At 43.9% G+C, this 25,626-nt stretch overlaps 1 protein-coding gene across 1 annotated transcript in view; it reads right to left on the reverse strand.

Annotated features, from left to right (window-relative positions):
• Window positions 1-25,626, reverse strand: part of nonC (serine/threonine-protein kinase Smg1) — a 1,312,439-nt gene that overhangs the window by 942,520 nt on the left and 344,293 nt on the right. Inside the window, exon 14 of the mRNA XM_080284159.1 lies at window positions 16,326-16,544. Within this exon, the coding sequence (XP_080140285.1) occupies window positions 16,326-16,544 (219 nt within the window). The remainder of the gene's footprint in view (window positions 1-16,325; window positions 16,545-25,626) is intronic.

Below are 25,626 nucleotides of genomic sequence, written 5' to 3' on the forward strand. Positions count from 1 at the left end.
TGGTGGGGGGCATCGCTGAGGGCAACCTCAGGTTGAAGCTGCTCCTTGTCTACCACTCCAAGAACCCCAGGGCTCTGGTGGAGAATGTGAAAGAAAATCTTGGGGTGATTTGGATGTCCAACAAGACGGCCTGGCTGACTTCCGACATGTTCGTCATATTTCCACTCATACCTCTCTCATGTCCTGAAGAGGTATGCCTCCAGGGAGAATTTGGCGAACAGATTTCTCATGGTGGTAGACAACACGCCTACCCACTCTCCCGCAACGAAGGAATGGGCAAGCAACATAGAAGTGGTGTTCCTGCCCCCCAACAACGCATCATTTTTTTTTTTTTTTTTTTTTTTTTAAATAACAAAACAGAGGAGGAAAAAAAAATGAATAAAAAAAAATAATAATCCATATGCCAGAATACTGGTGTCCTCTGTTCATACAATATCTGTAACAGATAGACTTGAACAGCTGTGGGTTGAAATTTGGAGGGAAACACCTCTGGAGAAGAGAGTTCCAGAGAGATGCACATCAGGGAATGAAAGAATTCTGATAGGCAGAAGTTCTGCGATAAGGCTGAGTGTCATTCCAGTCAAGAGAGCTACCAGATGCCCGTGTAGCACGAGGGAAGGCATGGTGAGGTGGCACCATGGACGCAACTTCGTCTGAGCATTTCCCATAAAAATATCTGTAAAATAATGCGAGAGAGGCAACATTCCTTCTTACTTGCAGGGGAGGTAGTTTATTTGTAATGGCAGGGTTGTTAATAATTCTAACAGCTTTGTTCTGAATTTTGTCTAGTCGTTTTAATGCAACCTCTCCACATCCATTCCACAAGGGTGAGCAATATTCAAGCAACCCATGGACCAAGGGGTGATTACCAAATTTAAAAGAGTATTACCTCCACTGCATTATGCAGCAGTTGGTGAGGGCCTGTGCCAATGACGACAGGACAACAGTGCAGAAGTTCTGGAAAGGGTATAACACATGCCACACAATGCAGAACATCACTGCAGCGTGGAGTGAAGTTAGCCAGCCCACCATGAACAGTGTGTGGTGGAAGCTGTGGCAAGAATGCATGAACTCCCTCACTGGCTTCCCTGAAGGCGTGCAACCCCCCCAGTGCAACGTGTGTGACAGGACATTGTGGAACTGTTGCACAAGGTGGGCTTCAGGGAGGAAGATGAGGAGGACATGGAGCGGTCCTTGAAAGTGACAGGGAGGAGCTCAGCAACGAAGAGCTCCTCAATATGGAGAATCAGCAAGCACACCAGGAGGTACAGGAGGAGGAGGTCATCTCTGAAGTGGGAGCCCTCACTATTACAATTCTGAGGGAGATGATGATCAAGCTGGACGAGATGATTGCACTGATGTGAACACACGACTCTCTGCCAGGACGAAGCTGGGACACGATTAATCAGCTGGAGGAGGGGAGGAAGGTGTATATGACGATGCTGGAGGAAAAGAAGAGGGTGGCCAGGCAGACTACAATCACTGCCTTCTTCAAATAGGCCCCCACCACGTCAGCAAGCCACAAAGAATCTCCCCAGCCCTCGACGAGCAGAGCATCTCCCCGGCCTTCAACCAGCAGAGCATCTCCCCAACTTTCAACCAGCCAAGCATCTCCCCTGCCATCGACCAGCAGAGAAGCACCCAGGGTCTCCTTCTGCCAAGGACATACTCAGCCCCTAGTGCTGGACCTAACCTCCAGCTGATCCCCATCTGTGTCACCTGTGTCTCCACTAAGGCACTCCGCCACTCCATTGCTGCCTTCCTAACCCCAGCCTCCATCCTCCTCACCACTTTGGCCACTGTCATTGTCTCCCTTGTCACGACATAAGTAACCGCATCTGACTTCATCGCTACCTCATCAGTCATCACAGCTGTCTCCCTCACCACCTCGTCTGTCACTGCATCACACTCCATTGCCATTGCCTGAGCCATCGCATTGCACCTCATCACCACCGCCTGAACCATTGCATTCCACCCCATCGCCTCCGCCTGAGCCATCACATCACACCTCAATGCCAACCCCAGAGCCATTGCATCGCACTCCATTGCCACCGTCTGATCCATCGCATCGCACCCCATCGCCACCGCCTGAGCCATCGCATTGCACCTCATCGCCACCGCCTTAGCCATCACATCGCACCCCATCGCCACTGCCTGAGCCATCACATTACACTCCATCACCACCCCCAGAACCAGTGCATCAGTCTCCCGCTACAATCACCACACCTCGCCAGGCTCCCCCCCCCCAACCCTCCTACGGAGGTGGGGTTTGAGGGCTTTGAGGAGGATGAGTGAGTGCTAGGTAGCAACACGTCCCCTAGCCTCAGGGGGGGATAGGAAGGATGATGACCAGGACCGGACATGGACTTAAAAGAAGTGACGTGGTGTTTGATATTTTCCAACCAATTTTTTATGATTTTCAGATTTTATATGGTGGTTTTAAAGAGTTATTTACAGGTTTTGGGTTTAGATTAGCTTCCTTTACAGCTGTTATGCCATTTAGATTGGCTTTACGCTTCTTTTGGGGCTCAATTGGGTGGGTTTTGGACTTGGCTGGGGAGAAACCCAAGGCTGATAAACGCTTCCCATTACTTTATATGTTAAAAGTACCCTGATATACAATACCCCGCCCAACGATAGGGTTTTACCTAACCAATTACATCGTTAAACCAGGGTACACTTGTACTCAAATCACTCGCCATTCCATTCAGTCACTCAAGGGCAACAAACTGTTCTATGCACGATGCACCCTTCTGAATCCTACCTCCCTTGTGAGGACAGGGTCCACCTGGCCAGGCCGAGATGTGGGCATCATCCAGCCCTCCTGAGTTATCAGAAGAGGCTGGATGACTTAGTTGCTGATGCTTGTCCAAGATGCAACACAGCACCCCATACTGTTAAGCACATTATGGAAGACCATTACACACAATCGCCCGTGCCAATAACACAACATACACTCCCTGAGAGCTCTGTGGGAAAGCCCAGTCTCGGCTATGGCCTTCCTTAGGGACTCAGGATTGTTCAGCCACACTATCTAGGGAACAACAACTACTACGACTACAATAACGGGCTCAAGACTGACCCCTGATGCACAGCAGCTATCATGGAAAACTGGTGTTCCTGTTGCGAACAAATGGAGCACGACAAGGTCAAGTGTGCACAGAAGAGGTGAGCAGTAACCGTGTGTCAGTATGTCGTGTAGAGTCATGCTGTCAACATCGAGACCTGTATTACACGTGTTTTTGTGACCACGAGCACATGCTTATGTGCGATCTCAATATGACCCTCAGACCTGAGCAGAAAGCAAACATCAAATTCTGTCAAACTTAGGAAACTGGTAACAGAGGTCCTTAAACTGCTTCAGCAGGGCTATGGCAATGAAGCAATGAGCCAGGCGAGGTGTTCTGAGTGGCATTTGCACTTCTGCGATGGAACACATTCTATCCATTTCTCCTTAGAACGGAGATTTCAACATTCACCACCACCTTTGGCTCTCCTCTCCTTTCACTGATCCACCTGGTGAACAAGCCTACATCTTTTCTATCCTTAATGACTTAGAGCAGCTTGTACAGCACCCTACCCGTATCCCAGACCGCCTTGGAGAGAGCTCCAACATACTTGACCTCTTCCTTACAACTAATCCTTCTGCTTACACTGTTAATCTTTTCTCTTCGTTGGGCTCCCCCAATCACAACCTTATCACCGTAACCTGTCCTATCACTCTGGTATGGCCTGTGGACCCTCCAGGGAAACGTCACCTGTGGCACTTTGGAGCCGCGGATTGGGAGGCCCTCAGGCAGTACTTCTTTGATTTTCCCTGGAATGATTATTGCTTCCACGGCCGGGAGCCATCTGAGTGTGCCTTGCGCATTACGGAGGTTATTCTCTCAGGCATGGAAGCATACATTCCTTTCTCATATCCTTTGACTAATGCAAGAAAGCCTTGGTTTAATCACGCTTGTTCTAATGCTGTCCACAACAAGGAGAGGGCCTACAAAAGGTACCAGAGCCAACCCACCCCTGAATCACATCATCTTCACGTTTCTGCCCGGAATCGTGCTAAGTCTGTTCTTCGCTCTGCTGAAAATAATTTCATCCATACTAAATGCTCTCAACTCTCCAACTCGAATTCTTCCCGCTCCTTCTGGCACCTTGCCAAAAACCTTTCTAACAACTTTACCTCATCATCCTTCCCTCCTCTTTTCTACTCTGATGGTTCTGTAGCTATTTCTTCTACTGATAAAGCAGATCTCTTATCACAGACTTTCTCCTCCAATTCTACCTTAGATGATTCCGGTGCTGTTCCTCCATCACTTCCCCCCTCTGACTTCCTCATGGCTGACATTAAAATTTCTTCAGCTGATGTATTTTCTGCCATCACTGTCCTCAATACTAACAAGGCATATGGACCTGATGGAGTCCCTCCTGTTGTTCTCAAGAACTGTGCTTCTGTGCTTGCACCCTGCCTAGGCAAACTCTTTCGCCTTTGTCTGTCAACTTATACCTTTCCTTCTTGCTGGAAGTTTGCTCTCATTCAGCCAGTCCCAAAGAAGGGTGACCACTCCCAACCCTCCAACAATCGTCCAATTTCTTTAACGTCCTGTATTTCAAAAGTTTTCGAGTCAATTCTCAATAGAAAAATTTTAAGGCATCTTTCCTATCACAACCTTCTTTCTGATCGTCAGGACGGGTTCCGTCAGGGACGCTCCACTGGTGATCTTCTCACCTACCTTTCAGACTCCTGGTCATCCTCCTTTCGGGACTTTGGCGAAAGCTTTGCCATTGCACTTGACATCTCTAAGGCTTTCGATCAAGTCTGGCATAAATCTTTAATTTCCAAACTGTCCTCTTACGGTTTCTATCCCTCTATCTGTGCCTTCAATGCTAGCTTCCTTTCTGGTCGTTCTAAAGCCGCTGTTGTAGACGGCCATCGTTCTTCTCCTAGATCTATCAACAGTGGTGTTCCTCAGGGCTCTGTCCTATCACCAACTCTCTTCCTTCTATTCATCAATGACTTTCTAAGCTGTACATCTAACCCTATCCACTCATATGCTGATGACTCCAACTCTTCATCTTTCCATTCGGTTCCCACAACGCCCATCTCAGCAGTTACTTCAACAAACAAGGGATGAGGCTATGGCACACCTAATGTCTGACTTGGCTCGTATCTCTGACTGGGGTAAAAATAATCTTGTTTTTATTGCATCAAAGACCCAGTTCTTACACCTATCAACCCGTCAAAATCTTCCACAGGTATACTTACTAATGTTTAATAATATTCAGCTTAATCCAGCATCATCCTTGAACATGCTTGGGGTTTCATTTACTTGGGACTTATCTTGGAAAGATCATATTACATCTCTTGTAAAATCTGCTTCCAAGAGATTGGGTGTGCTAAGCTGACTCCGTTCTTTCTTTACCCCCGCACAATTGTTGACTCTATATAGGGGTTTTATCCGCCCCTGTGTGGAGTACAACTCTCATGTGTGGGGAGGCTCCCCACACACAGCTCTTCTCAATAGGGTGGAGTCAAAGGCTTTTCGTCTTATTAACTCTCCTCCTCTTACTGACTCCCTTCAACCTCTGTCGCTTCGCCGCACTGTTGCATCTTTATCTCTTTTCTATCGCTACTTTTATGGTCACTGCTGCTCTGAACTGTCTGCATGCATTCCTCTACCTATATAACAGGCGCGTAGCACCCGTATAGCAGCAAACTCTCAAATGCAAGAGTTAACCGTTACTCCCAGTCCTTCATTTATGCAACAGGTCAACTCTGGAACTGTCTCCTTCTGTCTGTATTTCCTGCTGCCTATGATCTCCAGTCTTTCAAACGCAGTGTGTCCAGGCATCTCGAAATGAATGGATCTTGAATTTGGCTCTCTCTTGTATTTTGTTTTTCTCTTGGAGGGAACTCTTATTGCGGGCTCATGGCCTTTGGTTCCTTCTTCCTCGCAAAAAAAAAAAAAAAAAAAAAAAAAAAAAAAAAAAAGTCACTGGAGGACAACAGGAGGTCATGGAGACCCTCCATAGGCAGAATCCCCCTAAATGTCGAAAAAACTCAATGAACTGTGCATGAGGATTGTCGGATCACCATCAAGGAAGTTGCTGGCATCATCAATTTGTCACTTGGAACAGTTTAGGCGATCCTCACATCATATCTAAACATGCACTGTGTCACTGCCAAGTTTGTGCCCAGACTCCTGACCCCTGAGCAGATGCAGCACCATATTTGAAGTCTGCCAGGATCTATGTCAACAGGTCTGGGATGACCCAGACTTCATATTGAGGATCATCACCAGTGATGAGGGCTGGGTCTAAGGCTACCACCCAGAGAACAAGCAGCGGTCTTCGCAGTGGATGACTGGCCCGTAGCCGGGACTTGAAATTTGGGGGGGACATCTCCATCATAGGGGAGGCTAAATTTCTTATACTATTCCTTTCACGTACAATTCCCCTAGAATGTATTGTATGAACATGTACTGAAATATATGCTGCATCATACTAGTGTAAGCACTAAATCCAGCTGAAACCATTTTTTTTTGTACCAAAATGAATGTTATTCTTTTCACGTGAATGTCACTTACGTGTCTGTGGAACCGATATCATCTATCTATCTATCTATTGCCAGACGCCTCAATCCCGTTTGGGGTGGCCACAAACAAATCGTCTCCAAGTCGCCCTGTCCCCCGCCAATTCACTGCCCTGCTCCCAACTCACACCCCCCTCTCTCATATACCTCTCCACCCCATCCCTCGATCTCATCCTTGGCCTCCCCCTCCCTCTTCCCCCCTCCATCTCACTCACATACACTCTCTTCTTCAGTCTTTCACCCTCCATCCTCTCCACTTGGCAAAACCAACTCAGTGTGTTCCTCATAACGCTTCCTATCACATCCACATCCACACCACAACGTTCCTTTATATCCTCATACGTCAGCCTGTCTCTCCATGTGACTCCATAGGCTCCTTTTAATTAACTCATTTCCACTGCTCTCACTCTTGACTTGTGTTCTTCCAACAATGTCCAAGCTTCACTTCCATACGTTAGAGTTGGTATCACAATACTGTCACGTAGTAACTTTTTCACTTCCATGCTCACTTCCCTGTTTCTTATCACTGCTTTCAAAGAACCAGCAACCTTTCTTCCCTGCTGCACCCTTTCAAGCTCTTCACCCTCCAAACCTCCATCCTTACTCATCACACTACCCAAGTACTTAAATGTACTCACATTTTCCAATTCCTCACCATCCAACCTCGCTGTACATTCACTGACTTCACCCCTCTCAAAGACCATCACTTTACTCTTCCCTACATTCACCTTTAGATTCCGTTTCTTACACACTCTCCCAAACTCATCCACCAAGCCTTGCAGCTCCCCTTCGTCTTCACTCAACAACACAGTATCATCTGCAAACAACAGTACAGGGAGTTTCCAAACACTATCCTCTCTCACCAGGGCCACTCCAACATCCACTACCCTAACTTGTACCTCTTTTATTACCCCATCCATGTACAGATTGAACAACCATGGAGACATGACACATCCTTGTTTCAACCCAACTTTCAAAGAGAAAAATTCACTTAGTTCACCATCCACATGCACTGCAGCCTTCGCACCATCGTACATACTCTTCACAGCATTCAACAACTTCCCATCTACTCCATATATTCTTAATACTTTCCACAATCCTTGTCTATCCACCCTGTCATATTCTATCTATCTATCTATCTATAGCCCGACGCCCTAATCCCGCAAAGGGTGGCTCAATCGGTAGAGAGGTGGCCTGCAGTCCTAACGGACCCACGTTCAAATCCCGGCTGGGGCAGGGGACAGTTTAAGGATTTGAATTTCAATAAATCAGGCTTAACTGATCTACCAGAAGACCCGCCGACATGTCTTAAAAATACCCCCGCTAATACCAGTACACCAGTCCTGTATGAGACAGCCCTAGCCCTGTCATATGCTTTCTCCAAATCCATGAAAGCCGCATACAACTTCTTTCCCTTCTCTAGAAACTTTTCCACTAAAGATCTAAGAATGAATATCTGATATACACAACCTCTTCCCTTCCTAAAGCCTCCCTGTTCTTCTCCAACTAATTTCTCTGTTCTTTCTCTAACTCTGTCAATATGTATCCTACCATACACTTTTCCTATTATACTAAGACAAATGCCCCTATGATTACCACACACTTCTTTTTCCCCTTTTCCTTTGTACGAGGGAATAATTATACCTGACTTCCAATCCTCCGGGACTCTACCTTCCTCCCAGGCCAATCTGCACATCTTCCACATCCATTCTACTACTATCTCTCCCCCATGCTTCAGCATCTCACCAAACACTCCATCAATTCCTGGGGCTTTCCCCGATTTAACTTTCTTCATTGTTTCCACAACTTCTATCCTACTGATTTCTTCTTGTCTTCTCACCTCCCTCCTTTTCCCAGCCTTTCCCCAGCCACTTATACTCGCATTACTTCCATCCTCTATGTTCAACAATTCCTTAAAGTGTTCTCTCCATCTGCTCACTTTTTCTCCCTTCTCCACTAGTAATCTACCATTTTTATCTTTCACTCCCCTGCTAACTTCACTTCCACCATGTCTTACTCTTTTGACATCTATCCAGAACATTTTCTTACAGTCCCTCCACTTTACACTCAAATTCCTTCCAAATTCCTCATCCACTCTCTTCTTACTCTCTCTTACTAATCTTTTCACCTCTCTCTTTCTTTCTACATATAACTCTCTCTTCTGCCTCTCAACTTCTTCCATGCCCCTATTTCTCATCCATTCATTGTATGCTTTCTTCTTTTGTGCCACAGCCTGTCTCACCTCTTCAGTCCACCACGCTGTTCCTTGCACCCCCCTCCGTCTTCTCTTCCTTCCACACACCACATCACATGCTGCACATATTTCTTCTGTAAATATCCTACACACACCTTCCACGTCTCCCATCTGCTCCAATTCATATTTGCCCAATAGTTCCTCCACTTCTCTATTATACTCTGCCTTTTTCTCATCCTCTTGTAACCTTTCCACTCTCCTTGCAGGTACTCCTTCCTCTCGTCTTTCCCTTCTTCTATTCCTCCATCTTACTTGAATCCTAATTCTGGCCACCACCAAGGAGTGGTCAGAAAGTCCACTCCCCCAGCCTCTATAAGCTCTTGCATCCATTACACATCTTCGCATCCTTTCATCCACACACACATAATCAATCATTGCCATCCTTTCATTCAGTTCACCACCCACCCTTCTCATCACTCGCCATGTATACATGTGAATCATTTTATGTCTGATGAGGGTATTGGCTATCACCAACTCCCTCCCAGCACAAATGTCCACTAACGCACTCCCATTCTCATCTATCTCAGCAGGCACACCCCACTCACCAACTATTCCATCCATCTTCACATTCCCAACTTTACCATTCATATCACCGATCAAAAACACTCTCTCATTCCTTCCAAACTTTTCCATGCACACTTCTACATTTGTCCAGAACTCTTCTCTCACCCTTCTAGCACGATCTTGCGTTGGCGCAAACACACACACAATCGCCCACATTTGTACTCCAACTTTCAACTTTACCCACACAATCCTTGACCCAACTGATCCATACTGTCTTATGCTCTTCTTCCATCTTTTACTCACAACTATACATACTCCTTCCTTTGCCCTATTCTCACCTACTCCTGCACATATACCCCATCCATACTCCCATTCTCTCACACTTTCTCCTCTCCATTTTGTTTCAGTTATTCCACATACATCCACTTTCGCACCCTCAAGCACCTGGACAATCTCTCTCTTTCACCTCATCATTCGCTCCGGTCCTTGGTCGTCATCATTTGGTCGAAAATTCCGACGGAAGAATTATCTTTTTAGTCCAAATTACTTTGACCTGGGGAAACTGATATTGTCTAAGAGTACATTAACACTCTCATCCTCGAGGAATTTCCTTGTGACAAAAAAATCGTCTGGTGTTTGCCAGAGTAAAATACAACGTGTGTTTATGAGGATGAAAATATTAAATGCCGCATGGTAGAGTCACAGTTGTCCTCAGCCCAGGAAAGAGAGAGAGAGAGAGAGAGAGAGAGAGAGAGAGCAAATGATATACGTTTTTTTCGTCCTTATCACAAAAAATACATCCATTATACCTGTGACAGACAAAAAGCCAATATTCAGAAAACTGCAGGTTAAAATATTTGAATGATTAATATATTTCATAAGTTTCAAGATATTTTTCAAGCTTCATAGCTTTTTCAACTTTCATAATTTTCAAGTCATACCTTTTTCAAAGCTAATTATAACTCCGGCAGTATTTGCAATTTGCAAACTGGCACTGATATTGCTAATGAGCTTACAAGAAGATGTGTTTACCTGATCACTCGTCCCACAAAGTACTGTTTCACACTGTCGGCTGAGTAACGCTCTAAGCTGCACGTACTATCTACCGTACCAGGGCCCAGACTGCCAAGGTTGGTAGGCTTCACCGTGTTTTCGCCACTGTAAGTCTGAATTTGAAACGGTGTTGCGCGCCGTTTTCTCAGTGCCACATGCCTTATAAACATGCAATCCGCTGCAGTGCTGATATGATTCATTCAACCATGACCAGGTTCAACTAAATTCCAGTCTAACACTAGCTATTTTGCACATAATGAATTACATCATGACCATATGATAACTGTCATTAAACATGTAGCTCTATGTAATAATCATGAGTCATGAAAAAGTACTATATTGTATCTGGTTTGAATGTTCATATATTTTCCCGGTTTGTATGTAAGCAAATCATATATGCTTTTAATTGAAAAACTTCTTGGGGGGCTAATAAGTTTTTTTGGGGAGGACTAAGCCCCCCCGTGGCTACAGGCCTGGTGGAAGAGCCCGTGCTCTCCAAGAATGAATAAGGAAAGCTAGGTCAGGAGCATGACCAACACCATCAAGTGCTACAGCACTCAATTTTTTAAATACAATAAAATGTTATAATCATCAGAGGTATCCTTAAAAAGAGCAGATCAGGTTCACCTAGCAAGGCTTAGATCAAGACTCTCATGTATAAACATATTTAACAAATCAGTAAATAACTCCATTCCTATATCTCCTGAGGTCTTCAGCATTTCAACTGTCAACTGAGATACTCATACAAGACAAAAAGAACTGACGAATTCCAGACTAAATTCACTTAGGGCACACAACATACCATATTTGATGGCATGTTGGATGCAGTTCATTCTATTGTGGGGGGGGGAGAACCCCCCCCCCCTGCATCTAATAATTCAAGGACAGGACCAAAGGTAAGTTTGGTCACAAGTAAGTGGTGGTTTCTGTGCTGCCATACCTGTAAACTAAAAACACCTTCTTTAGAAAATATTTCTCCTGTCTTCAATATTATTAGCTTGCTATATACAGTATTTCCACTTAAGCACCTTACAAAACATCTATTTATCTATTGCCAGATGCCTTGATCCCATAAGGGGTTGCCACAAACAAGTTGTCTCCATGTCGCCCTGTCCCCCACCATTTCATTGCCCTGCTCCCAGCCCACATCTCCCTCTCTCATATACCTCTCCACTCCATCCCTCCATCTCATCCTTGGCCTCCCCCTCCCTCCCCCCCCTCCACCTCACTCACATACACTCTCCTCATCAGTCTCACTCTCCATCCTCTCCACATGGCCAAACATATGGGTAATTATAATAAAGAATAACAAGGGGTTGAGACATCTCCAAACAGCTGTTAGCACTTTGTTCTGGGCACAGGTCCAAAGGTGCTAAGGGATCTTTGTATGCAGCATGTGTTAGGAGTGTAATGCTGTATGGGAGTGAGTCCTGGGCAGTAAAGGACAAGGATATTCATAGGCTCAAACATACAGAATTGACAATGATTAGGTGAACGTGCAGTGCGTCCCTGAGTGCAAGGCCTGGGGGGCTAGGTTTTTGATGGAAGAGTTGAGAGGTAGGATGGTACTGGAGAGTACTGGTACTGGTGTTGTAATGAGAAGAGGTAGATTGAGGTGGTTTGGGCATGTGGAGAGGATGGGGGATGATAACTGTGTGCAGAAGGTGAGAAGTGTTAATATTAGGGGTGGGGGTTGTGAGGGGTAGACCGAAAAAGACCTGGGATGAGGTTATTAAGTGTGACCTCAGGGTTAAGGGACTGAACAGGGAGGCTGCCAGAGATCAGACAGCATGGAGAGCCGCCATTAGGTAACCAAGGCTAATGCATGCAAGCATGTTGGAGTCTTCAAAAATGAAACAAACAGGTCAGCTGATGGCATGTTGCTATACATTTTTGTTCATTTGTTTGTTTACAAAGGCTCCAACATACTTGCATGGTTGGCCATGGTTATCAAATGGTGGCTCTCCATGCTGCTTAATTTCTAGCAGCTTCGCTATTCAGCCCCTTTTTCCTTTGGTGACAGTTCATGACCTCATTCTACGTTTTTTCGGTCTGCCTCTCACGACCATCAACGTTTTCATCTCTTACCCTCTGCACCCAGTTGTCATCCTCCATCCTCTCCATATGCTTAAACCATCTCAATCTACCCCTTCTCATCACATACATTCAAGTCCAAAGCATCCTCTCAACTCTTCATTTGCAATCATAACCCTCAGGCCTGTCATTCATGGACACACTACACATCTATCTATGGCAGTCATTCTCATCTCTATATGTATCTGAGCCGAGCCTGTGGAAATCCTCCTCCTTTACTGCCTAAGTCTCAGTACCATACAGCATTACACTCCTAATCAATTGTGTGCTCCTAGAGAGGAGGATGCTTGGCAATGTTACTGATAAGAAAGAAAAGTGAGGATTTTTTTTTTTTTTTTTTTAATGTGAGGAAGAAGGAACCAACGAGCCTGCAAAACTATTCCTTCCAAGAGAAAAACAAAATATAAAAGAGAGTCAAATTCAAGATCCGATCATTTCCAGATGCCTGGACACACTGCGTTTGAAAAACTGGAGATCATAGGAAGTAGGAAATACAGACAGAGGGAGATAGTTCCAGAGCTGACCTGTTGCATAAATGAAGGACTGGGAGTAACGGTTAACTCTTGCATTAGAGAGTTGGACAGAAAAGGGATGAGAGTTTGCTGCTAGACGGATGCTACGAGCACGTCGTAGGGGTGGAGGAATGCATGCCGATAGTTCAGAGGAGCAGTGACCATTGAAGTAGCGATAGAAGAGATAAAGATGCAACAGTGCGGCGAAGAGACAAAGGTTGAAGGGAGTCAGTAAGAGGAGGAGAGTTAATGAGGCGAAAAGCCTTTGACTCCACCCTATTGAGAAGTGCTGTATGTGGGGAGCCTCCCCACACATGAGAGTTATACTCTACACAGGGGCAGATAAAACCCCTGTATAGAGTCAACAATTGTGCAGGGGTAAAGAACGAATGGAGTCGGCTTAGCACACCCAATCTCTTGGAAGCAGATTTTACAAGAGATGTAATATGATCTTTCCAAGACAAGTCCCGAGTAAATGAAACCCCAAGCATGTTCAAGGATGATGCAGGATTAAGCTGAATATTATCAAACATTAGTGGGTATACCTGTGGAAGATTTTGTCGGGTTGATAGGTGCAAAAACTGAGTCTTTGATGCATTAAAATCAAGATTATTTTTACCCCAGTTAAAGATATGAGCCAAGTCAGACATTAGGTGTGCCATAGCCTCATCCCTTGTTTGTTGAAGCAACTGTTGAGATGGACGTTGCGGGAATCGAATGGAAAGGTGAAGGGTGGAGTCGTCAGCGTATGAGTGGATAGGGTTAGATGTACAGCTTAGAAGGTCATTGATGAATAAAAGGAAGAGACCTGGTGATAGGACAGAGCCCTGAGGAACACTACTGTTAATAGATCTAGGAGAAGAACAATGGCCGTCTACAACAGTGGCTAAAGAACAACCAGAAAGGAAGCTAGAGATGAAGGCACAGATAGAAGGATAGAACCCGTAAGAGGGCAGTTTGGAAATTAAAGATTTATGCCAGACTCGATCGAAAGCCTTAGAGATGTCAAGTGCAATGACAAAGCTTTCGCCAAAGTCCCGAAAGGAGGATGACCAGGAGTCTGAAAGGTAGGTGAGAAGATCGCCGGTGGAGCGTCCCTGACGGAACCCATACTGACGATCAGAAAGAAGGTTGTGATAGGAAAGACGCTTTAAAATTTTTCTATTCAGAACAGACTCGAAAACTTTTGAGATAAAGGATGTTAAAGCAATTGGACGATAGTTGGAGGGTTGGGAATGGTCACCCTTCTTTGGGACTGGCTGAATGACAGCAAACTTCCAGCAAGAAGGAAAGGTACAATTTGACAGACAAAGGCGAAAGAGTTTGCCTAGGCAGGGAGCAAGCACAGAAGCACAGTTCTTGAGAACAACAGGAGGGACTCCATCAGACCCATATGCCTTATTAGTATTGAGGCCTGTGACAGCAGAAAATACATCAGCTGAAGAAATTTTAATGTCAGCCATGAAGAAGTCAGAGGGGGGAAGTGATGGAGGAACAGCACCGGAATCGTCTAACGTGGAATTGGAGGAGAAAGTCCGAGCGAAGAGATCTGCTTTATCAGTAGAAGAAATAGCTACAGAACCATCAGAGTAGAAAAGAGGAGGGATGGATGATGAGGTAAAGTTGTTAGAAAGGTTTTTGGCAAGGTGCCAGAAGGAGCGGGAAGAATTTGAGTTGGAGAGTTGAGAGCACTTAGTACTGATGAAAAATTTTTTGGCAGAGCGAAGAACAGACTTAGCACGATTCCGGGCAGAAACGTATAAAAGATGTGATTAAGGGGTGGGTTGGCTCCGGTACCTTTTATAGGCCTTCTCCTTGTTGCGGACAGCATTAGAACAAGCGTGATTAAACCAAGGCTTTCGTGCATTAGTTAAAGGATATCAGAAAAGAATGTATGCTTCCATGCCCGAAAGAATAACCTCTGTAATGCGCAAGGCACATCCAGATGGCTCCCGGCCATGGAAGCAATAATCATTCCAGGGAAAATCAAAGAAGTACTGCCTGAGGGCCTCCCAGTCCGCAGCTCCAAAGTGCCACAGACAACATTTCTTTGGAGGGTTCGCAGGCCGTACTGGAGCGATAGGACAGGTTAAGGTGATAAGGTTGTGATCGGAGGAGCCCAACGGAGAGAAAAGATTAACAGTGTAAGCAGAAGGATTAGTTGTAAGGAAGAGGTCAAGTATGGTGGAACTCTCTCCAAGGCGATCAGGGATACGGGTAGGGTGCTGTACAAGCTGCTCTAGGTCATTAAGGATAGAAAAGGTGTAGGCTTCTTCACCAGGTGGATCAGTGAAAGGAGAGGAGAGCCAAAGTTGGTGGTGAACATTGAAATCTCCTAGAATGGAGATTTCAGAGAAAGGAGAAATGGATAGAATGTGTTCCATCGTAGAAGTAAGATAGTCAAAGAATTTTTGATGGTCAGTAGAATTAGGAGATAAGTAAACAGCACAGATATATTTAGTCAGAGGATGACAGGAAAGCCGAAGCCAGAGTGTAGAGAATTCGGAAGAATCGAGTTCAGGAACACGAGAGCAAGATAAGTTGTTGCGTATATATACACAACAGCCACCTTTGGCTTTGAAATGAGTATAGAGAAAGTAGGAGGATACAGAAAAGGGTCTGCTGTCAGTTGCCTCAGACAGATGAGCCTCAGTTAGAAAAAGAAGGTGAGGTTTAGAGAAGGAGAGGTGGTGCTCAACAGAATGAAAGTTAGAGGAAAGGCCACAAATTTTGCAGAAATGAAGAAGAAGAGAGTCAGACAGTGGTTCCAGGCACCTTGAGTCGTCACCGGGAGAGAGGCTGAAGGTGGGGGCATTTATGGTCCCCCCCCCCTGGGGATTCCGAGGCTATGTTATTTGATGCCATTTTTTCTTTTTAAATTTTGAAAAGGAAGTGTGGTGTGTAATGTGCATGTAGTTTGGTGTTGAAAGTTAGAGAAACTTGTACTGGAGAGCATGCTGGCCTACTCTCTGTGTTACTGAGACACTGAAAAAGTTCAGCAAAGGGGGATGGTCGGGACCTAGTCCCGAGGGCTGATGAAACGGGAGCTCCAGCTCTCCCTATCATCAGCTTTCCATTCACCTTGGGAGTACTGCCCTGCTCGAATGGTGCTATTCATCTGATCATATGATTACAGTAAACATGGTGAAACTGAAAGAAGCATGGAGGAACATGGGTGAAAATAATTCAGTGAAAGAATGAAGACGGACCACTGTACATGAAAAACAAATGTAGCAAATGAATGTGAATAAAAGGAAGTGGAAGAACTGCAGTTAGTGACCTGGGAACAAAAGATTGTATCAACTTCTACAATACTTACCTGTGTAGGAGTTACTAATGAAAACACTGTGGACAAGTAGGCTGTAACAGATGAAGTAACACTATCTTGATGATGGTAGCCAGTCTGAATCACAGCATCAATCAGTGAAGTAAATACTTTTACTTTCATCAGCTGCGGCAAAGATGTTTCACTGTTCTTCATTATATCTGCAGACCATTCTATACACAGCTGGAGAACATCAGCTCCTGTTACATGCCTCTGAAAGATGAGAAGGATGATATATATAAGGAAGTCTCTGCCACACAACGGTGCTAATACTAAGTTTCCCTTACTAAAGTCGATTAGGGTTGAAAGCAAATATACTGCCTCTGAAACAGTTGATCCAACCTGTATTTTTACCCCACAACCTCACAGAAGGAATGCTCTGCTTACTTGAAAGCACCATCCTGCTGCTATGTGTACTGTGTGCGTGATACCACCAATGCACACTACACAAAACAAGTGACTGTGCTGACACATTAGTGCAGCAGACCCTCAATATGCACAGGTCAAATTTTCGCTAAACACATAACGCGTGGAAAGATAAAACTCTGACCCATCCCACCCCCCCTGTGTATTTACCTATTTGTATTTACCTATTTGTAGTATACAGGAATTGAGCAATGCTCGTGTTGTCCTGTCTCCATATCCACATTTATCAAGTCTACCTTTACACACATGAATGTTTTTCTCATGCACCACCTTTTTGTCTAAGTCATTCCAAATATTTAAGTATTTACCTAATATACCTAATTGTGATATATACGGAATGTGCTATGCTCGTGGGTTTCCATCGCTGTTTCTCTATCTATCTATCTATAGCCCGACACCCTAATCTGGCAAAGGGTGGCCGCAGACAAAACGCCTCCAAGTCGCTCAATCACCCACCATTTGACTACCCTCCCCCCAACTCAACCCCCCCTCCCTCATATACCTCTCAACTCCATCCCTCCACCTCATCCTCGGTCTACCTCTCCCTCTCCCTCCCTCCACCTCACCTACATACACCCTCTTAGTCAGTCTTTCATTCTCCATTCTCTTCACATGTCCAAACCACCTCAGTGTATTTCTCCTAATCTTCTCAACCACATCCACATCCACCCCACAGCGTTCACTCACTTCTTCAGTCGTCAACCTGTCCCTCCACATCACTCCACATGCTCCTCTCAAGTAACTCATTTCCACTGCTCTCACTCTTGACTTGTTCCCCTCTTGCAAGGTCCATGCCTCGCTTCCATACGTCAGGGTAGGGATCACAATACTATCATGCAGTGACTTCTTAACTTCCATACTCACCTCCCTATTTCTCATCACTGCTTTCAGTATACCAACAACCTTCCTTCCCTGCTGTACCCTTTCATGCACTTCATCCCCCAAAGTTCCATTCTTACTCATCACACTACCCAAGTACTTGAATGCACTCACATTCTCCATATCCTCACCATCCAACCTCACTGCACACTCTGTGACTTCATTCCTCTCAAACACCATAACTTTACTTTTGTTTACATTAACTTTCAGATTCCTCCTCCTACACACTGTCCCAAATTCATTCACCAAACCTTGTAACTCCCATTCATCTTCACTCAACAGTACTGTATCATCAGCAAACAGCAACATTGGAAGCTTCCAAATCTCACCCTCATTCATTAAAGTCACCCCAACATCCACTGCCCTACCCTGCACCTCCTTTACAACCCCATCCATGTATATATCAAACAGCCATGGAGACATCACACAACCCTGTTTCAGTCCCACATTGAGATCAAAGAACTCACTCAGCTCACCATCCACTTGCACCGTAGCCCTAGCTCCCTCGTACATACTCTTCACAGCACTCAATAATTTCCCCTCCACTCCATATATTCTTAATACCTTCCACATACCTTGCCTATCTATTCTGTCATAAGCTTTCTCCAAGTCCATGAAGGCAGCATACACTTTCCTTCCCTTCTCAAGATACTTCTCCACTAAACATCTTAGAACAAATATCTGATCTACACACCCTTTTCCCTTCCTAAATCCCCCTTGTTCTTCTCCAACTAGCTCCTCTGTTATATGCCTAACCCTATCAATGAGTATTCTACCATACATTTACCAGTCACACTAAGAAGGCAAATACCCCTATGGTTACCACATACTTCTCTCTCCCCTTTTCCTTTGTATAAAGGAACAATTATACCTGATTTCCAGTCCTCTGGAACTCTTCCCTCTTCCCAAACCAATCTACACAACTTCCATATCCACTCCACAACAATCTCACCCCCATACCTAAGCATTTCACCAAACACTCCATCAATTCCTGGGGCCTTTCATAACTTAATCTTCTTCATCGCTTCCACTACTTCCGCCCTACTGATCTCTTCCTCCCTCCTCTCATCTCTTCTTCTCCTAGCCATTCCCCAACCACTTATACCCGCACTACTCTCACTCTCTACATTCAACAAATCCTCAAAGTGCTCCTTCCATCTCTTCAATTTCTCTCTCTTCCCCACCAACAATCTATTATTCCTATCTTTCACTCCCCTACTATATCCCCTTTCACACTGCCTTACTTTCTTTACCTCCTTCCAAAACAATTTCTTACTCTCCCTCCATTTCACACTCAGATTCCTCCCAAATTCTTCATCCACTTTCTTCTTACTCTCCTTCACCAGACTCTTAACCTCCCTTCTCCTGCTCACATATACCTCTCTCTTCTCTCTCTCTCATCTTCTCCCCTACCTCTACTCGCTAACCATTCACTATATGCCTTCTTCTTTTGTTCCACAGCTCGTTTCACCTGATCATTCCACCATGCTGTCCCTTGCACACCCTTGCATCTCCTCCTCACTCCACAAACCGCCTCACACGCTGCGCCTATCTCTTCCGTGAATATCTTACATACGTCTTCCACCCCTTCCATCGGCTGTAGCTCAGACCTTCCCAACCTTTCTTCCACTATGCTCTTATACTCTGTCATTTTCTCACTATCTTGCAAATTCTGCACTCTTCTCACAGGAGCTGCTTCCTCCTGTCTTTCCCTTCGTCTCCTAATTCTCAATAAGTCAAATTTAGCTTTAAACTCGTTTAAGTTTTTAGACTGGACGATCTCTTTGTCCAGGCTATTCCATAAGTCTATACTTCTGTAAGGAAAGCTATATTTTTTGATATCCTTCAAGCAGCTTGACTTTTTCAACTTTATTCCGTGACCTCTTGTTGCTCTCTTATCCCATACAAACAGATCTTCTTTGTCAATTTTATTTACTCCCACCATGGTCCTGAACACTGCAATCATGTCTCCCCTCTTTCTCCTTTCCTCTAACGAAGGCAAATCCAGCTTTTCCAGCCTCTCTCCGTATGACAGGTCTGCCAGACTGGGGACCATCTTGGTTGTGTTCTTCGTATTCTCTCAATCTTGTTTATATCTTTCTTTTTGTGTGGGGACAACACTACCGCTGCATATTCTAACCTGGGGCGGATCATGGCCACTATCAATTTTTTCATAATTTCCTCATCCATATAATGAAATGCTACTCTTATATTAGTCAAGAGTTTATAAGTTTCTCCAACTATCTTGTTAATGTGCTTTTCTGGTGACAAAACTATCTTGGACCAGCACTCCCAAATCTTTCTCTTCTCTCATTTTTGTGATTAATTCATTACCCAACAAATAATTCAGTGATGGCCTCCTGGTACTTTTACCCATTTCCAATATTTTACATTTCTTTGCATTAAATTTCATTTCTCATGTCCGGCTCCAATTGTGTATCCTATCCAAATCCTCCTCCAGCATTTTACAATCCTCCTCAACCTCTGCCTTCCTCAAGATCTTTACATCATCAGCAAACAGACTTGCATAACTGTTCACTCCACTTACCATATCATTTACGTGAATCAGGAACATTACTGGCGCCAACACCGAGCATTGAGGGACTCCACTTGTTACTTCCCTCTATCCAGACATCCTATCCTTTATTACTGTCCTCATTTGTCTGTCTCTCAAAAAGTCTCTCATCCATTCCAGAAGTTTCCCCTTCAGTCCTCCTATATATTCTAGTTTCCACATTAGTCTCTTATGAGGTGCCTTGTCAAAGGCCTTCTCTAAGTCATACACACAATCCACCCAACCATCTCTCTCCTGTACCACGTCAATCGCTCTTGAGTAAAAGCTCAACAAGTTAGAAACACAGGACCTTCCACTTCTGAATCCAAACTGACATTTAGCCAAAATATTCATCTCTTCCAGATATTTTATCCATCTGTTTTTCAGGATTCTCTCGCACAATTTTGCGACCATGCTGGTTAGAGACACTGGTCTATAATTCAGGGGTTCTTCCCTGTTTCCTCCCTTATAAATTGGTACCACATTTGCCCTCTTCCATTCTCGTGGCACTTTCCCCTCTTCCAAAGAACACACGATTAAACTGTGAATTTTATCCGCCAGTTGTTCTCTGCATTCCTTCAGTACCCAATTAGAAATTCCATCAGGTCCTGTGTGTGTGTGTGTGTGTGTTTGTGTGTTTACCTAGTTGTGATATATAGGAAATGAGCTACGCTCCTGGGGTCCCGTCTCTGTTTCTGAAAAGTCAAATTTTGCTCGTTTAAGTGTGAGAGAATCCTGAAAGACAGATGGATAAAATATCTGGATGAGATTAACATTCTGACTGAAAGTCAGTTTGGATTCAGAAGTGGCAAGTCATGTGTTTCCAACTTGTTGAGCTTTTACTCAAGAGAGATTGACGTGCTACAAGGGAGAGAGCAGTTGGGTGGATTGTGTGTATTTAGATTTGGAGAAAGCCTTTGACAAAGTACCCCGGTAGCGACTAATGTGGAAATTGGAGCACATAGGAGGACCGAAGGGAAACCTCCTGGAGTGGATGAGAGACTTTTTAAGAGACAGACAAATGAGGACAGTAATAAAAGACAGGATGTCTAAATGGAGGGAAGTAACAAGTGGAGTCCCACAGGGCCCGGTGTTAGCGCCAGTAATGTTCCTGATTTACATAAACGATATAGTAAATGGAATGAACAGTTATGCAAGTCTGTTTGCTGATGATACAAAGATTTTGAGGAAAGTAGAAGTTGAGGAAGACTGTAAAATGCTGTAGAAGGACCTGGATAGGATTCATGATTGGAGCTGGATGTGAGAAATGAAATTCAGTGCAAAAAAATATAAATTTTGGAAATGGGCAGAAGTACCAAGAGGCCATCACTGAATTATTTGATCGGTAATGAACCATTCACAAAAATGAGAGAAGAGAAAGATTTGGGAGTGATGGGCCAGGATAGTTTGTAACATGAAGAACACATTAACCCCTAAACCACGGGGTTGTTTTGCCTGACTTGCGTGTCTCGAGGCCATATTTGCACTCCGACAGACTCTCTAAAAATATTTGCCAAAAATCAGTTATTAGTCCAAGAATATTATAATTAAATATGCATATGGCACATACATTCAACTTTCTCCTGGGATGTTTGTTGAGCCTTTGTCGAGTACCGTAGGACTTGTGGAGACCTCTGAATTTGGGTAACGAAGTCTCCACTTTACACTTCCCGAAAACCAGTAATATAATTACCACAGCCTAATATTATCACTAGAAACACTATTCTATGATTTTCAAATAGTTTGGAATCCTTACTCAAAAAAAAAAAAAAAAAAAAAAAAAAAAAAAAAAAAACTGTGAAAGCAATGAAAATTATGAGCACGTATGACCTTCCCACTTGCATTCATTCGCCGCTGGTGTTCTGTCATTTATTATTCATAAAAACACTCACACTTGTTATTTCTATTACTATAAAACACTTATATATATCTATAGTCTTTATCCATAAGTTTCCTTCAGTAACAGTAGTTTATTGTCACTGTAGACATTCAATTTCTCTTTTATTAAAATACGTAGCATTCACTTTCTCATCCTGTATACTAGCGTTGAGAGTGAATCTGTCACTTTCATAACTCATAGTATTCATACATGCTGGAGTGAAACTTTCACTTTCATTACTCCTAGTATATATACTCGTATTCTTATATTACTACTCATTACATTTCTATTTACATTCTCTATTTTATGTACATTATTTACATTTTATTTTATTTACACTGTGTTATGCAGTCACTTGCAGTAACTTATAAAACTATTTTCCACTGTTCACTTATATTAACATTCATTGCTTTCACTTGCTGTTTACACATTATTTACACGTTATTTACATTTCCACTTGCACTGTTTTACTCACCAGATAGATCGTAGTCACTGTCTATCATTTTCATTGACAAATTAGCCAGTTCATGTTCCACAGCAGTCACTTAGCCCTTTACCTCTTTCCACACGAGGTTTAGTAGGGGGTAGAGGTCACAGGGCCCTTTGCATGGGGCTAAAAAACAGCGGAATTGGACAGGCGCGAATCCAACGTGCTTTCACCTTGAAAGACAACAGTAAACTGAATGCAGTATGGTGGCCTGCCTAGGGGGAGTGCAATGCTGCCAATGTCAGGGGGGTGACAACTGCTAATAAATACGCTATGAAATGATTGGCAGGAAATCTAGACAATACATAATAAATTAGGTAGTTTCAGGTGAATGTAAATATCACTAGGCTTCTCCCTTCCTTTCTTATATATATTTTTATTATGAGAATAGATTATACAGCATATTTCAAGGGGAAATAAACAGCGAAAATTAGCGAACGAGTGCACGTGAGGTGTTGTCAGGTGATAATTAGCCAATTCCAGGTGTATGGCACTATCACTTACCTTATTTCTTTCTTGTATATATTATATGGTATAAGAATAGGGCATAGGGCTTATTTCAATGGATGAAATCAGTGGAAAATTCCAGGGAAGATTTACTTAGCATAGCACGGCCGGGCAGGCAAGAGGAGAGGGTAATGAAGGGGAGGTAGGGAGGAGAGTCAAGAACGGGGAGAAATGGGTAAATTGTCAACAATGGATGGGAGTACAGATGAGATTAGGAGTGCTGACTAGTGTTGGACATTGGCAGTACTGATAGATGATACAAGCCACCACTTGAAAGCCCGGGCAATTTCAAAATAACACAGAATCACAAAAGTGATGCCACGCGGTATGATCCCTTGCTCCCAATCGTCACGAAAGTGACGCCCCGCATTTAAGGGGTTAACAAGACAGTTTGAGAGATGTATACACTTTTAACTAACATAAGGGTAGCATTTCATTACATGGATGAGGAGATGGTGAAAAAATTGATAATGGCCATGATCTGCCCCAGGCTCGAATATGGTGTCATCCCCACACAAAAAGAAAGAAATATGCAAGTTCGAGAGAATACAAACAACAGCAACCAAAATGGTCCCTAGCCTGACAGATCTGTTGTACAGAGAGAGGCTGGAAAAGTTGGATCTGCCTTCCTTAGAACAAAGGAGAGAGAGGGGTGACATGATTGCAGTGCTCAGGGCCATGATGGGAGTAGGTAAAACTGACAAAAAAGATCTGTTTGTATGGGATGGGAGGGTAACAAGAAGACACAGTATGAAACTGAAAAAGCCAAACTGCTTGCATGATATCACGAAATATAGTTTTCCACACAGATGCATAGACCTGTGGAACAGTCTGGATAAAGAGATCGTCCAGCCTAAAAACAGTCTGGATAAAGAGATCGTCCAGCCTAAAAACAGTCTGGATAAAGAGATCGTCCAGCCTAAAAACAGTCTGGATATAGAGATCGTCCAGCCTAAAAACAGTCTGGATAAAGAGATCGTCCAGCCTAAAAACTTCAATGAGTTCAAAGCAAAATTTGACTTACTGAGAAACAGAGACAGGAACCCACGAGCATAGCTCCTTTCCTGTATATCACAAATAGCTAAATACAGCTACGTATATACATAACCTTCCATTTCTGAATCCAAACTGACTTTCAGCCAAAATGTTCAACTCCTCCAAATATTTTATCCATCCGTCTTTCAGGATTCTCTAGCACAATTTTGCGACTATGTTAGTCAGGGACATTGGTCTATAATTCAGGGGTTCTTCCTTGTTTCCTCCCTCACAAATTGGTACCACACTGCCCCACTTCCATTCCCGAGACACTTTCTCTTCTTCCAAAGAACGCACAATTCAACCATAAATCTTATCCATTGTTCTACGCATTCTTTCTGTACCCAAGAAGAGATTCCATCTGGTCCCGGGGCTTTCCTTACATCCTGAGCTTCCACTTTTATATCTTTTATCACGACATTCCTAGTCACTCCCTCCCCCTTCACAAAATCCCTTTCTTTAGTGAAAACTGATTGGAAACATTTGTTCATTATTTCAGCTTGCACTGCCGCATCTTTATAGACCTCTCCATCTACTTTCAGTTTGGTGATGGTAGTAGTAGTTGTTCCCTAGGCAGATTGGCCAAACAGCCCCGAGTCCCGTAGGAAGGCCATGGCAGAGACCAGGCTTTCCCATAGAGCTCTTAAAGAGTGTATGTTGTGTTGTTGGTGTAGGTGACTGTGTGCAATGCAGTTTTCCATAATGAGCTTAACCCCTTAACAGCAGGGCGTCACTTTCGTGATGTTTGGGAGCAAGGGATCATACTGCGGAGCATCACTTCTGTGATTGTGTTATTTTGAATTCTCCCGGGCTTTCAAGTGGTGGCTTGTATCATCTATCAGTACTGCCAATGTCCAACACCAGTCAGCACTCCTAATCTCATCTGTACTCCCATCCACTGTTGACAATTTAGCCATTTCTCCCCGTTCTTGACTCCCCTCCCTACCTCCCCTCCATTACCCTCTCCTCTCGCCTGCCCGGCCAAGCTACGCTAAGTAAATCTTCCCTGGAATTTTCCACTGATTTCATCCATTGAAATAAGCCCTATGCCCTATTCTTATACCAAATAATATATACAAAAAAGAAATAAGGTAAGTGATAGTGCCAAACACCTGGATTTGGCTAATTATCACCTGACAACACCTCACATGCACTCGTCTGCTAATTTTCGCAGTTTATTTCCCCTTGAAATATGCCACATAATCTACTCTCGTAATAAAAATATATATAAGAAAGGAAGAGAGAAGGCTAACTGACATTTACATTCACCTGGAACTACCTAATTTATTATGTATTATCTTTATTTCCTGCCAATCATTTCATAGCGTATACATTAGCAGCTGTCACCACACTGACATTGGCAGCACTGCACTCCCCCTTGGCAGCTAGGCCACCACACTGTATTCAGTTTACTGTCGTCTTTCAAGGTGAGACCATGTCGGATTCGCGCCTGTCCTTTTCCGCCGCTTTTTAGCCCATGCAAAGGGCCCTGTGACCTCTACCCCCTACTAAACCTCGTGTGGAAAGG

The sequence above is a fragment of the Coenobita brevimanus genome, chromosome 100, assembly GCF_032717465.1.
Source record: "Coenobita brevimanus isolate Jiangsu-jjx chromosome 100, ASM3271746v2, whole genome shotgun sequence".
Lineage (NCBI taxonomy): Eukaryota > Metazoa > Arthropoda > Malacostraca > Decapoda > Coenobitidae > Coenobita > Coenobita brevimanus.